The 15,867-nt window shown below is 37.8% G+C and overlaps 1 protein-coding gene across 2 annotated transcripts in view; it reads left to right on the top strand.

Annotated features, from left to right (window-relative positions):
- Window positions 1-15,867, top strand: part of LOC129258334 (organic cation transporter protein-like) — a 36,808-nt gene that overhangs the window by 9,056 nt on the left and 11,885 nt on the right. The window contains exons 1-3 of one of the 2 annotated variants that reach the window (XM_054896622.2): window positions 9,704-9,917; window positions 11,988-12,245; window positions 13,026-13,129. In XM_054896622.2, the coding sequence (XP_054752597.2) occupies window positions 9,768-9,917; window positions 11,988-12,245; window positions 13,026-13,129 (512 nt within the window). In that variant the 5' untranslated portion in view covers window positions 9,704-9,767. Of the gene's footprint in view, window positions 1-9,703; window positions 9,918-11,987; window positions 12,246-13,025; window positions 13,130-15,867 lie in introns of those variants that run through there. The other variant, XM_064098572.1, reaches the window with a different exon arrangement.

Here is a 15,867-nt window from a genome sequence, read left to right as displayed (position 1 = left end):
TCTAATTTTAAAAAAAAAATTTGGACTGGATATAGACAATTAAATTCCTGAAAATCTAGTGATCTGGAACAGTACTTATAAGCTGCATATTTAGGACCTACAATCTACAGTGGAATTTTCTTTGCACTTGCAGATAATCGGTAACTGCAACCGTTGATCCCCTCCGAAACTTTGATCCCAGAGTCAGCTTCTGTGCGCGTACAGTCCGACGCTAGTATTTTCGTGTAAGTACTTAACACCAGTCACTGCACAGTATAACATACTAACTAACCTCGTACTTGTGTGAGTGACTAATAGACGGGTCAATATACGACCAAAAATAGCCTTACCCGGAACAAATTGCAACAAATGATTTTTCAACGGTATTTTGTACTATTTGACCTCAGGAATAACATACTAAAAATCTACCAAAATCCGCATCCGGGAAAGTGGTTATTTTCAAGATGGCGTCCAAGATGGCCAACATTCACTGAAAATGGATACAACTGACATATTATCCCCTCTAGAATCCTATTTCAGTTCATATTCCATGGTCTGGGGTACAAAAAATGATTTAGGCTAGAATGAATTATAAGCCCTCCAATGTACCAGGCAAATCCAAGATGGCGCACAAAATGGCTGCCGTAGGCTGAAAATACACAATTCATCTAAATTTGTTTTTTATTCAATGGTTTTAAGGGTGAAATATTACATTGAAACAAGTTAAAAGGACAGTCAGTTGTCTGGTGTGTCCAAAAATCCAAGATGGCTTCCAAAAATGGCGTTTAAAATGGGTGTTGATAATTAAAATGGACATAGTTCATTTCATAACCGCCTGGGACATAATTATTTAGAGTGTCTAGAGCATGATTTCAATGGTCAAATAAGACATTGGGACAAGTTACAAGCATTGTCAGTGGTCCAGTATGTTCAAATATCCAAGATGGCTTCCAAGAATGGAGTCGAAAATTGCTGTTGCTACTTTAAAAAAAATCCGACATAGTTTGCTCAATGTCCAGAAATATGATTTTAGTGTCTTATACCATGGTTAAATGGGTCAAATAATATATTGGGACAAGTTACAAGGAAAGCCAGTGGTCTGGTATGTGCAAAAATCCCCAATGGATTCTAAAAATTGATTCTGAAATGGCTGCTAATACTTAAAGCGGACAAAGCTCATTTCAAATCGGCCTGGAAATGTGATTTTGGTGTCTAAACCACTGGTTTCAAGGGTCAAATAATATATTAGGATAAGTTAAAAGGACAGTCAATGGTCTGGTTTGTCCAAAAATCGAAGATGGCGTCCAAAAATTGGTCTTAAAAATATGCTGCTGATACTTAAAAGTGGCATAGCTCATTTTAAATTCGCCGGTGAGGTATGATTTCGGTGTCTAAACTCTGGTTTCAAGGGTCAAATTATATATTAGGACAAGACAATGGCAGTCAGTGGTCTAGTATGTCCAAAATTAAAAGATGGCTTCCAAAAATGGAATAAGAAATGTCTGATGTTACTTATAAAAGGACATAGTTTGTTTAATATCTGTCTGGGAAATATGAGTTTGGTGTTAAAAGCATGGTTTAAAAGGGTCAAGTAATACACTAGGGTAAGTTACAAGACCAGTCAGTTGTCGGTATGTAAAAAAATCCAAAATTACTCAAAAAATGGGGTGTAAATTGATTGTTGCTACTTAAAAGTATACATAGTTTATTATAAATACACCTTGGAGGTATGATTTTACTGTCTATACAAGAGTTTACAGGGTCAAGCAATACATTGGGTTAAGTTGAAAGGACAGTCAGGTGTCAGGTATGTCCAAAAATCAAAGATGGCTTTAAAAATGGGGGTCTTAAATGACTGCTTTTACGTAAAAGTGGATGTAGAACATTATAAATACACCTTGGGGATATTATTTTGGTGTCAACACTAGGGTTTCAAGGGTCAAACAATACTTTGGGACTGGTTACCATGATATGCAACTATCCATTTTGCCTTAAAATCCAAGTTGGCTTAAAAATGGGTTCTAAAGCATATAAAGTGACTACTGCTCCATAAAATATCTACCTGTTAGAAATAATATTGGTGCCTACACTTAAATGCCTGGGGACAATTAAGTTATCATATTGCTTCATGAGTTGGTAACAGCACCCATTTTGATGAAATTTTAGAATCCATCATGTATTCTTTGACAAAATAGTGTACTAACCATCCTTGTTACTTGTCCGAATGTATTATTTGACCCTTCATAGCACAATTTGGACACCAACATTATTTCTTGCAGATGAATATTGTAGAACTCTGACCACTATTGAATGATATGAGTCGTTTTAGATTCCTTTTTTTAAAAACCCTCTTGTGCTTTAGGCAAACTGGACAACTGCATATCAACGTAACCAGTCCAAACGTATTATTTTAACCATGAAACCATAGTGTGGACACCGAAATCATATTCTCTAGGTGGATTTTAAATGAACTATGTCCATTTTTAAAGTAACAACAGTCATTTTAGTCTCCGATTTTTTGAAGCTTTCTTAGATTTTCGAAATGCTGGACCACTGACTGTCCTTGTAACTAATTTTCTGCCTTTTGAAACCATGATATAGGCAACAAAATCATATGCCATTGACGAATAAAACATGAACTATGTCCATTTTTAAATACCATCGCGGCTAATTGATTCTATTTTTTAAGCCACCGTGGACTTTTGGACATACTTGACCACCAATCGTCCTTTATAACTGATTCCAATTTATTATTTGACCCATTTAACAATGATTATAGGCAAAAAAAATCATGTTCCCGGATAATGAACAAAGTTATGTTGGGTTTTTTTAGTAGCAACAGCATTTTTTACTCCATTTTTGGAAGCCATCTTGGATATTTGAACATACCGGACCACTGACTGTCCTTGTAACTTGTCCCAATGTATTATTTGGCCATTGAGACCATGGTCTAGACACCAAAATCACATCTCTCAAGTGGATGTGATACGAGCTATGTCCATTTTAAGGATTAACAGCCATTTTAAACTCAATTTTTGGAAGCCATCTTGTATATTTGGACACACCAGACCACTGGCTGTCCTTGTAACTTGTCCCGACTTACTACTTTATCATTAAAACAATCGAATGGAAACCAAATTAAAGCCACTTAAGTAAGTAATAGATGAATTGTGATTTTTTTTTAGACTACGGCAGCCATTTTGGGCGCCATCTTGGATTTTCCTAGTACCCTGGAGTGCTAATATTTACTCTAACTTGTATAAATAAATTATTTTGCCCATTGGACCATGGAATATGAACCCAAATAGGATTCTAGGGTGGATAATGAGTGAGCTATATCCATTTTTAGTGAATGGCGGCCATCTTGGACGCCATCTTGAAAATAACCATTTTCTCGGATGCGGATTTTAGTAGATTTTTAGTATGTTATTCCTGAGGTCAAATAGTACAAAATAACGTTGAAAATCATTTGTTGCAATTTGTTCCGGGTCAAACCATATATTGACCCGTCTATAATACTAACCTCGCAATACGTGTGAGTGAGAACGAGTATGCGATACCAAGGGCAAGGCAACAGTCATTGGGTGATTTCAATAATTTCAAGTACAGTGTTAAAATCTGGTGTTAGTGTTGTGACAACACCGTACTTGAATCAGGCTGGTGTTGAGATTGACCTCGGAAAATATGGTGTATTTCCGGCAGTTTGTGTTGAAGGCTGGTGTTGATTGTCATCTGCTGAACCCAACACTGCACTGCGGCTGCATGGTGCATGGTGTTGATGATCTACGTGCAATTTCCCCATTCAGCAACACCGACCCCCAGGGATTGGGAGAATCGTGATTTAAAGCTCGGTGTTGGTGTTGATGAACTGTAGCTCACGAACAGGGGGCGAATACGACGAACTATCTCCGTAAAATTATCTTTTACATTTAAGATGAGAGTAAATCATTAGAGTTTAATACATTTCAATGAAAAATAATATTACGCTTGGTGTTGGAGCCCAGTTCAGCAGCCCTTTCGCGCTCTCAACACCGTACTTGAAATCACCCAATGACTTGCTACCTGGCATTCCTGCCTTATTTATTATACGCTGCCTTGAATTGACCTGGTCGGTCCTGCCTGGCCTAGCCTGGACCGAGCGTATTTGACTGCAGTCAAACCTGTAGTTGCTACGTGAGGCATGCTTACACTTGACGCTGAAATATCATTTAAGAGTTATGGCACGAGCGAGACTAGGCCATGGCCATGCATATTGAGATATCAGTTGACTTCTATCTTAATAAAAAAAGAGGTGCTCTTTAGTTACAGTAAGCAGTAGCTACGTTACTCTGAGTGAGGCCAAGTTACGCGACCTCCTTTTTAGATTTTGTTAATACTGAGAGACTGCAATTACACATATGAATTTTTTTTATGATTACTGACGTTGCAATTTGGCATTACATACCGAGTCATTAAACAATTGTAGACAGAAAAAGAGATTGCAACTCGCAAGAAAATGTAATACATCTTAATTCTTATTACATATGCATAGGCCCTATGTGTTTTTTGGTATTCGTCTTGTTTGAGAAAAAGAGGAATGTCAAAAGAGTTTGAATGCTACAAAGGCCTCAATAAATATCACACGTAATTCTCTTGATTCCTCTTAATTATGTGAAGAGACTTGTAACAGAAAGAATGAAAAGAAATAATAGTTGTAATGTTTTTTGACAGAATCATGAACAGGTTACAGATGATGATGGCACAGTGTAGAAAACTGTTTGATGGAGATGGCGCATCGTTGGATTTGTTTAAAATTAGACCAACAACGAATCAACGTTACAACAACATTTAACCGATATTAGACAAACATTGAACCAACGTTTACGCCAACGTTGGACTACCATTGGACTAAAGTTGAATCAACTTTCCATCAACATTAGACCAACGTTGGATCAACGTCACCCAACGTTGGACCAACATTGGACCAACGCTGCCATACCTGCCTCATCTGGACATAATGATTATGCACTCATGAATATTCATTACATCAGTAAATGACCAAAATTTTAGGTAATATTGCTATAATGATTATAGTATTTATGTTTATTCAATATTTCCACGATGAAAAGTTGTAGAAAAGTATGTGGCTCCATTACCATATCATTTATAATCAAAACATATTATTCTAAGTGAAATTTTCAAGGTTAAGTGTAGAAAATGATATTAACTATATTCTGCCAAGTATAGCAAAGTTGCTCTAAATATAGGAGTCAATGACAGGATTCAGTGGATAGGTGTAGGATGATAGGAATAGGATGTAGTATTAGGATGTAGGACTTTAGGATAGGATAAGACATGATGATAAAGATTAGAGTGTAGAGTTGTAATGGTGGACTTCACCTTGAAACCAATTAATGTTTTGTTAATTACTGCCATACGTTGGAATAACGTTGGAGCAATGTTGGAGCAACGTTGTGACAACGTTGTAACAATGTTGGAGCAATGTTGCCAGACAACGTTGGAGCATTGTTGCTGGACAGCGTTGAACCAACGTTGTAAACATAGTTGGACTGACGATGTATGCACGTGCACGTCCATCGCTGCTTCAACGTTGCAGCAACGCTGTTATTGATGACTCAGCCGACATTATACCAACGTTGGAGCATTGATGGTGGACAACGTTGAACTGACGTTGGAAATGTTGTTGGTCTGACGATGTATGGACGTGCACTTCTATCGATGATGCAACGTTTGCCTGCCAACGTTGAGGCAACGTTGGGAAAAAATTTCCCAACGTTGATCCAACGTTTGTCCAACGCTGTATTGTTGCCTGGGGGGCACTCGACCAAAAAAGTAGTGGGTATGTGCCGCGAGCGAGACAAAAAACGGGGGCCTTGGAGCGGGCTTATTGTAAAAAGGAGGGTCCATGGAACTACAAATGTTTGTGAAAACGGGGGTCCTTGGAACGGGCCGCCTGTGTGTGGGTGCGTATTCATCCCTATGGAACGGGCATACGTGCATGCAGCTAGCCCCATGGCTAGCCCGCCGGGTGCGCTAACGCAGATGCGATGGTCGGACAGCGCTCTGCGGCCGCTTTTCACCAAAATTGCGGCGGCTCATTGCATGTAGCAGATCAATACGGCTGGAACGACGTAATGGAAAATTATGCGAAGCTTTGGAGCGGATTTCTTCTTTTTCCTCGATATTAAAGAAGAAAATGCTATGCTTTGGAGCGGCTTTCTTTGTTCTTTTTCTCAATAAGACAAAAATGCTATGCCTTGGAACGGAAATGTGAGTGTAAAAATGGGGGTCCCCTCCGCGGCACATACCCACAATGTATTATATACTGAGTGCCCCCCCCCCCCCGGGCTTTTCTCTCTTAGGGTTGCAAATTTACATAATGTCATTACGCCATTTAGGGTGCATTTCTGAGGTTGTCGGACAGGGGTGGGTAGCAGTCCATGTGGAGAGTGACCCCCCGGAGCGATCCCCTGACGTCTTGTTTTTCTTCTTTCCTTTTGACTCCATTTTATCCTCTGGATCATTTCCACTCATTCCACAGAACAATCGTGAATCAATCCTACTATTCCTCTCGGCCTTCCAAATTGTTTTTATATTTACGCTAGAGATCTGCGAGAGCCGTCACATATACAAACGCCAGTGAGTTGAAGACAGCAAGCACGTATAAGCTATAAGGTATACGGTACGGTAGCTCGACAGCTAGCTGCGCTGGCTCGGGCGGCCGGTCGGCACAGAGCAATTCCGCAACCAACTGTGTTTTTGCAAGAGCCGCGTCACACGCGGATAATTATGTTATAATAACACGTCTGCTACGTTATCGACTGGTGAGAAAATCTCGATCAAATTTCATATTATTTGCCTTGAATTCATTCCTTTAGGGTCTATGGTATCATTTTGAGGGAATTTACATATTTGGGATAATAGTACGGCCATAAATATACTTTTAATCATTTCCTCTTTGCAAGTTCTCCGGCTCGCAGATACAACTTCAACTGCAGTTCATTCCATTATGATTTGTTTCGCCACAGACACAGTCCCGAACGAAAACAAGGCATTAAAATCGTCTAAAGTCGCTACAAAGAAGAAAAGTTTAACAATGTAGGGACATAGTATAATTATAAGCCTTTGAAAAATTATTACTTCCTTTCAAAATCGTTCATATAAAATCAATGGCGATAAAATGAAGTTATGACACAAAAGTAAACATGAAGGCGTACGTGCATAGTACACAAAACGGCACTGCCTTGTTTACTACACCGGGACCGAATACCCGTCCGTGACGTCACAGTCAGAGAACACCCGTCTCGGTAGGCATTGCAGGAGCGAACTCAGGGGAAATGGGTGGGAATAAATCGTTCAAATTCACTATTTTGAAAAAAAATTTGGGGGGTCGAATTACCTCTTAGTGTTTTGGGGGGTTGTAAGTTGCTATTAATGTAAATATCTCAATATTTGGAATCGTCTTCTTAATTCAACTTAAAAAAAAACGCATTGTGGTCATCAAATTCTAATTTTAGGCCTGACCCTAAATGCAGTTCAAGGCAAGATAATCTGCTTAATTTCTGCCAACACCTTTTTAGAAGAAAAAAAATGTCTGCCGGAAATTCAGTCAATATCTGACCTCGATCTTGGTGAATAAGTCAGTTCACGGTTAGCTCATGATCAACTTTTCTCAAATGACCTTTGTGATTTTTCATTAGGATAAGCACTATCATTTTCAAATGTAGATGTTGCGTAAGCTTTACCGGTAGAGTATTCAAATTCTAAGAACAAAAGACATTGTATAGACCTGACTAGAATAGTACATCAGGGATAAAGTTTGGAAATCTGTTTTATTGTCTGCCTTTGGCACATTTGACTATTGTTTAGGCAACTGTCAAATACCAGTGATTATGAAGGCTCTATTTATTACTCTTCAGCTTGGATGTGATAAATATTTTGAAAGGAATACATGAATAATCATCAAATCACAAATGCCTATGTCAGTGAATTTGAAAGCCACCTTCATGGTTGTCTCCAATTACCTTTTTCTGCTCGTGCGCAGTTTACAACCGTGAACAGGCTTATACTAAAAGAAAGTCGTTGGTGGCAGGCTTCACGCATGCCAAACATAGGCTTACTGTCTGTTCGATTTTGTTGCTTTGTTTGGTTTTCGGGGTATCGATGTCCTATTCATACTTGATTTAAATTGTTTGATAATGTAGAATATTGTTGTAGTTCGAAGTATATATAAAACGATATTTAACCGCTATTCTCGTGAAAAAGGAGATTTATTAATGCCTTGTAACAATGTTGTGCTTTTAATTTTGATATAAACATTTTACTTGTCTTGATTATGAAAAAAAACAATTGTTGATTTTCGATTGTATATGAACAACACTTGTCCAAAAAGAAATGGTATGAAAGCTATTTTCTGTGGAATGGTGTGGGAATTGAGGCTCGCATCTGGTAGCGCATACACATTTGACAGAAATTAGATCAGACTACCATTTAAAAGAGTAAATAGATGAAATTTGGTACGACTATAGCTAATGACTTAAATGGAGACATTGGGATTTTAATTAGAATTCGCGCCCATGAGCCCCAATCAATTCATCCTTCAAAACAAAAGTAGCGCTAGGTGATCGAGCATTTGCTTATGTAGCCTGAAAGCTCCGGAATAGCTTACCCATGGAAGTTAGGAAAGCACCATCCGTAAACAACTTTAAATCAAAGCTCAAAACACATCTATTTAGTTTCTGCGCTCTATAAATTTATATATAATCGTTATTATCATCATCATTTTGAAGGGTAAAAGGGAATTTTAATTCATGCAATTTCCCCTCTTAGGGATATTGCATGAAAATGATTAATACAATTCAATTTACAGTATCTTTAGATGCTAGTATCAAATAAAAATTCGCATGAAAGTCATTTCTTGACCAAATTAGTTTTTCCCGTGTCCTACTGGGTGTAACATTATGCTTTTCGCCCCTTAGCCGCCCCTTACGACACATGCCCAATGATCTGAAGCAACTTTTGACCGGCATTATTCAGCCTTCCCTTTGGAAATGTCCTGAATGCGATAAGACATATCATGACTTGAATTAAAATATAAGAATTGTAGATATATTTCATTCTGTCCACTCGGCCCCTACAATCTAAAAAAATATTGGATAAAAATGCTCCGTGAGGGTAATTATGTGTCCAACCAACATTGGGCATTTCTTTGGGCATTTTTATTCATCCAGTGTGATGAAAAATTTGCCCATTCTAAAATAATTGCTACTTATTTTTTCAAACGTACTGGACAATATGCTTCCCGCATTGGGTAAAATACTGCCCAAAATTGGTTTGACACGTAATTACCCTCATGCTGGTTAAAAATTTACCCAATATTTTTTTACAGTGTAACCCCTGAGCCGAGAATGGGCCGGTGGATTGAACATGCATAAAAATTGCAATTTGATATTCATGATTTCATTTTCACGTTTTTTGTACATGATGACTGAAAACCCACAGGACATGCCCCCTTCCCCACTACTATCACCACCACCACCATCATCTCCACCGGTGCCCCGGCCCATATTACAAAACTCAAAAGTAATCCTTTACGCAATGGTTTTATGGGACTAACCGCTCGCCAAACAAATTGACATAAGAATAAGATAATTTTAGAGAACGGTTACCAAAGCCCATCAATCGATATTTACTGATTTGATTGCGAGTGACTTGAGTTAGTGAAACTTAGGACATCTAACCGATGTAGAACACTTCACCGTCGGTTAGCACCAAAGACAGAGATCGAAATGAAGTTCGATGATATTTTAAGGACGGTTGGTGAGTTTGGGCCTTACCAACGGCGTCTTTACGCCGTTTTGGTCTTGTTAAAGTTCACCGTTTCTTGGGCGACTATGGTGGCCGTTTTCCTCAATGCATCTGTCGACCATTGGTGTGCGGTAAGATTTTACTTTGAAGCTGACATGGTATAAGAATAAAATAGGTGAACTAATTTTCATGTCTTTTCAAAGTAAATAACGATGCTGATGAAGAGGCTATACAATGTATGTCTTCGTCATGTTGAAATAACTTAAATTCTACTGTTAACTCCGGGCCACCGTGGCTTCGTATTTCTATATGTGGATTTATTTGTACAAGTTCCAACAGTTGTCTTTCGTTAATTGTATTTTTTTCGATATAATACCATTCTGTGATGTATATGACATTTTATTTTCTAATCACTTAATTGTAAATCAAATTCAATTCAGCAATAGTGATTCGATATTTAATCCAGCAATGACTGTGCCTGCACTCGACCCAGGAGAGGTGAATAGGTACCCGGCAGGAATTCATTGCATGCACTGAGCGCCAGTGATGGTAGCTCGAGCTAAAGCCGTGGTAATAATAGTAGCGCTTTGTATCCTCAGGCAAAAGGCGCTTTATAAATACAGCTATTATTATTATTATTGTTATTATAAGACATTTTCAATTCAAGAACATATTGGAATAAATGAAGATACTTGCATATAGTGTTGCAAAAGAAATGACAGCAAAGCGTTTGCAATTTCAGAATAAACATATATATCCATAAATAAAAAACGTGTGATACACACAAAATGATCCCGAGACATTATCTATTTATTTATTATGACTCTTATGGAAGATTGCTGATAAATATATAGACAACAAATGAAGATAACACAAAAGTTAAGCAAGAAGTGGGTCATACACCTATGTGGGAGGCTTTTTATTGGGCGAAAATACTCAAATTTAAAGGGGAGTTCAAGCCCGAATCTCATAAAAAGTATATGAAATATGTCAACAATTTATTGATCACTGGTTAAAGGGTTTTACTATCGATCGTACTTCGTGTACTAACCGATCGATGATCAGCAGTGTTTTCATGGTGATGTTGACCTGCACCTTCTGGGGCCGATTGCAAAACAGATTCGCAATCAAACGCAACTTGTTTTTTAACCAATCAAAAGCACGTATTCGGGACTTGTGCTTGTTATCTTTGACTCAAGCATTAAGTTTAACGAAACTCTCTGTGAAACAGACCCCTGCAAACGCACACCGCCAAAACACAATGTTTACATTATTCCAGAGACGTATTGATTTTATTGTAGAGCGCTTAGAGACTTCAATCTGATAAAGTAAGCAAGTATAATTAATGTCTTTATTTTAAAAAAGTAAGTGCTTAAGTACTATCACCATCGTTCCTACTGTTCGTTAAGATGATTGGACATGTTAAGGTTTGCGTCGCTACTTCCATTTAGCAAAAGTATTATCTTGTGCTCGCGCATGACAGTTCTTTTTTGCGTTGCACACGGTCTGATAAATTCGTTCTTAAACCAAACTGCTGTATTCCATTCGGATTTCACACTGCTTTTCGTAAAAACAAGGAGATCCGATAGAAATATCAATGAACGTTCAGTGAAAAATCCACAGCAGAATACGAGACAATGTTGTTATCAACGCACCTTCATGACCAGACCTACGATTTTGTTTTTGTAATATATGAATTAGTGACGTCATTGTCGAGCAATTCCCCATATGGTATGTTACACAGATTCCAATAATTGACAATTGAAATGGATAGTACATCTAATTTGTATTTCCCCCATTTTGGTCATGTTGTGGCCAACTATCGAGTCAACAGGTTTAAAAAAAAATCAAATTTTCCGAAGGAGTATAGTATACTTGTTTGTTAAAAATACATAGAGCTGTGTGGGGGTACTCGTTTGTGATGTCACCAACCTAAAATGCCGAAGATCCAGAACTTCTCATTCAAAGTTTATATTTTTATTTCTTCTATCAAAACCAAAAAAAGACGTTATAATGGAACACACGTCATGTTGTACAAATTTGTGGGTAAAATGACGCCGAATACGCAATGTGTAAAAAAAATCCATAAATATAATTAGCATCACTATCATTGCTCTCCTAATACATGCATTTTCTATTAGATTAATGTGACTTAAAGCAACAATACTTATATTTTGCTTTTTTATTTGATTTTTGTAAAGACCCCAGAATGGGACTCAGGATGCGAGCAGTATGGACTATCAGAAGAACAGTGTGAACTAGCCAAAAAGACCGGTAGTATCCCATCGAACTATACATCAGATGGAAAGCTGGAATACGCACAGTGCGAGAAATATAATGTGTCAGGAGTGGGATTCTGGTCTGGGATTGATCCATCCAATTACAGCAGCGAAACGATGTCATGTGACAGTGGATGGGTCTACGATGACAGCCAATACGAATCAAGCACCGTGTCTGATGTAAGGATATTGCTGTTGTACAATGGATGTTGTGTGGGTTTTGTGGGTGCAATTCGTGTGGGGGGGATGGGGGTAGATGTCTATGGGTAAGTGTGGACGTCTGTTGCTGGGTGTGGTTTCATGTGGGTGAGATGAGGGTGGACGTCTGTGGGTGTGTGTGGATTCATGTGGGTGGGATGAGGATGGACGTCTGTGGGTGGGTGTGGATTCATGTGGGTGAGATGAGGGTGGACGCCTGTGGGTGGGTGTGGATTCATGTCGGTGAAATGAGGGTGGACGAATGTGGGTGGGTGTGGATTTATAATACAATTTTATTTTAGCTTAATCTTTAAATTCTAATTTATAATGATGTTGTATGTGATATTATGTCATTATGTCTCTTATGTTTGACTTTGTTATGTTATGTTCATTACGTACAACATTGTAAAACGGAACTCAATAAATGAAATGAAATAAAATGAATAATGACAGAAAGCTTACAAACCAGGTACTCGATAAAACCAGTGGCATATTTCATTTAAAAGCCCAGATTATATTGATAAAATAGAAATGGGAACATACGCCTGGAGTTATCCGATAATGAACGGTCAAATTTACATATCTACCCCCCCCCTCCCTTTCTCCCCTCCCCCCCCCCCCCCTCCATCTCTCTCTCTCTCTCTCTCTCTCTCTCTCTCTTTCTCTCTCGCCCTCTCTTTCTCTCTCTACCCCTCTCTCTTCCCCTCTCTCTCACACTCTCCTTTTAACCGCCCACTCTTTCTTTCTCTCTTTTTCATAAAGTTTGATCTCGTATGTGGCAGTGAAGACCTTACCCAGGTTTCTCAGTCTATATTCTACGGAGGATTCCTGGCTGGTTCTATTCTCTTTGGTATTCTGTCAGATATGTAAGTGTCCAATTATAATCAAATATCCAAGAATTTGCTGAGTGACTGCCCTTTTCTAAAGGCAAGGTCCTCCCCAACAAAAGGTTGATTTGAATAAAAAGTCATATTTCCAACAATCGTAACTATAAGAATTTCATCAAAGTCGGATGTAAAATAAGAAAGTTATGACATTTTAAGATTTCGCTTAATTTCATACAATGCACATCCTGGTCTGTATGCAAATGAGGGGACTAATGACGTCACTCACTCACTATTTCTTCTGTATTGTATTATGACATATCAGTCAGACCGCAGGTCCCTATGCTAATGAGCAAAAAGGCCAGATTCATCCAAATCATCTCGTGGCTGAATCCTCCTCCTTGCAAAATCTCGTGACTCGTGAGACTTTCTGTCTCTAAGAATTTACTTGTTTTAACCTCAAGTTAAATGAAATATTATTGCACCATCAAATAGAGTAAAAGTTACTCTTTCATATTGGTCATTTATTTTGTATACAATATTTTGTTAAATAAGTAAATTTCTGGCCTGAAAATGTGCCTCAAAACTGAATTTTCTTCCTCTGTTTTCTTTTGCAAATTGTGCAAATCTTTTTATTTTGAGCCTCAATAATATCTATATCACCATAAAGCTGAACTTCTGTTCTTTCTCATGATGCCACTCTTGATATGCGGCACCTTTTAATCGGGTCAAGATCACACTTTTCCCACCAAGATACAAGACGAGATTTCTGAAATGTTGTACTTGCATGAAATCCAGAGTTCTGATTGGCTGGATAAGGTTCACAGAACAACAGGCGCGGGGTATTTGAGGAGATTACCACATGGGAAGTGTGACCTACCCACAAACCCAGGCACTGGAACCGTTGGAATTTGCCATTGTGTGGTCTTTTTGACCAATCAGAGTGCAGTATTCTTGTTTTCAAGCTGCTTTATGTACTTGGCAAATGAAAAGTGTGATCTTGACCCGATTAAACCAATTCTTATTTTGAAACCTATATCATTTCAAAGCATACATATTCAGCTTTATCGTGATATAAAAATCATTTGGGCTCAACCAAAAATAAAGATGAAAATGAAAATAGCAGCTTTTGTCAGGTGAAAATATTTATTTTGTAGCATATTTTAGATCAAAATGTTAACCTATATTCCAAATTTTTTGAATAAATCCAAACACATGACCTGAAAGAATGATTCTTCTTCTTTACAATGGTACCAAATTCATGAAATTCGATGCACAATTAGAGCAGCAATGACCGAATGAAAAGAGGTGTTTTGGTCCGCATCAAGCTCATTAAATATGCAAAACATCTCAAGTCATGAATATCACTTGGATGAAAGAAGCCACTTTCTTGGGACCTGCAGTCTGACTGATATGAGGTATTCTAAATTTCACCTCCTTGTCCGTTGAAAGAAAGCTTTATTCCTCCCTGACCATGTAAGATTACAATTGTTTTGTAATGGTTCAGACAAGTTGATCCTTTGTTAATAAATCTGTAAATATTGAAATATTGTCTAATTCAAGCAGTAAAAAACAAAAGAAATAGTGAGTGGGACATCATTGACTATCTCATATGTATGTCACTGAGATGTGCATACCCAAGAAATGAATTTGCGATTGTTCCTTTTTAATCAAATTCATATGTTTTGACGAGATAACTTCTGTTAATGATCATTCACATATGAGCATTTTATCTGAGATAAGTTGCTCATCTGTGAATGATCATTAACAGATAGAAATATGCATATTCTCTTTCACTCTTTCCTGTTTTATTTTATGATTTTTATTGAGTCTTAAAAGTTATGCGTGTTTCTTCACTGGATGCTGCGTTTATAATTACGTGTAAATATATGCATATATTCATTTATTTGTTCATTATAATTTTGTTTATTTATGGATATATTACAAATACTTCTTATGGTCTGCAACTGCTAATGGCTATCCCGATAATAGGTTCATATCCTTCGTACGCGTCGATAGGACTATAGATAATGACTTTTCAATGAAAGACTTTATTCGAGACACGGCTTGATGATTACGCAGGGGTCTATATCGACAATGAACATAATACATCAAGACAAACATACAAAGATTATAATGGGAAACCTGGAAGAGGTGTTGTGGCTCAGTGAATAAGTCTCCGGACTTTGGACCACAAGGTTCGGGGCTCAAATCCCATCGCAGCACTTGTATCCTTTGGCAAGCTGTTTATCTGTATTTGCCACTGTCCACCCAGGTTTAGTAAATGGGTACCCGGTAGGAAGGTATTCTTTGATTGCTAGAGCGCCCGATATTAGTAGCCGGGGTAAGAAAGTGCAGCGCTTATTTGCATTAAGCGCTTTATTAATGTTACATATTATTACTATTATCATTATTATATAAACAAAGAATAATGTATAAATAGACAATCGGGCAAAGATACTACTTGAAATTTAAACAAATCAAAAGAGTATACAAATATTGTCGCAAATGAAATATTAAAGATTTTTTTACGTGCATGTGTCATGATGAATGATTTGGCTCGTTCATATATAAATGTAATATATACGCTAAACAAGAACTGTGTGTTGTTATTACTATCATCATTATCGTTAGTATCACAAAAATATATATTTATGATAATAATTTTTGTAAAAAAGGTAAACGGGTTATCACTCTGCCAACTCTTATGACTATCACTGGCAGATCCAGGGGGGTACAGCCGGCCCGTGCGCCCCCCCCCCCCCCTTTGAGAAGCAAAA

Source organism: Lytechinus pictus, chromosome 4 (assembly GCF_037042905.1).
Source record: "Lytechinus pictus isolate F3 Inbred chromosome 4, Lp3.0, whole genome shotgun sequence".
Taxonomy (NCBI): domain Eukaryota; kingdom Metazoa; phylum Echinodermata; class Echinoidea; order Temnopleuroida; family Toxopneustidae; genus Lytechinus; species Lytechinus pictus.
Note: the sequence above shows the minus strand (reverse complement) of the source record. Positions and strands in the feature narration are given on the sequence as shown.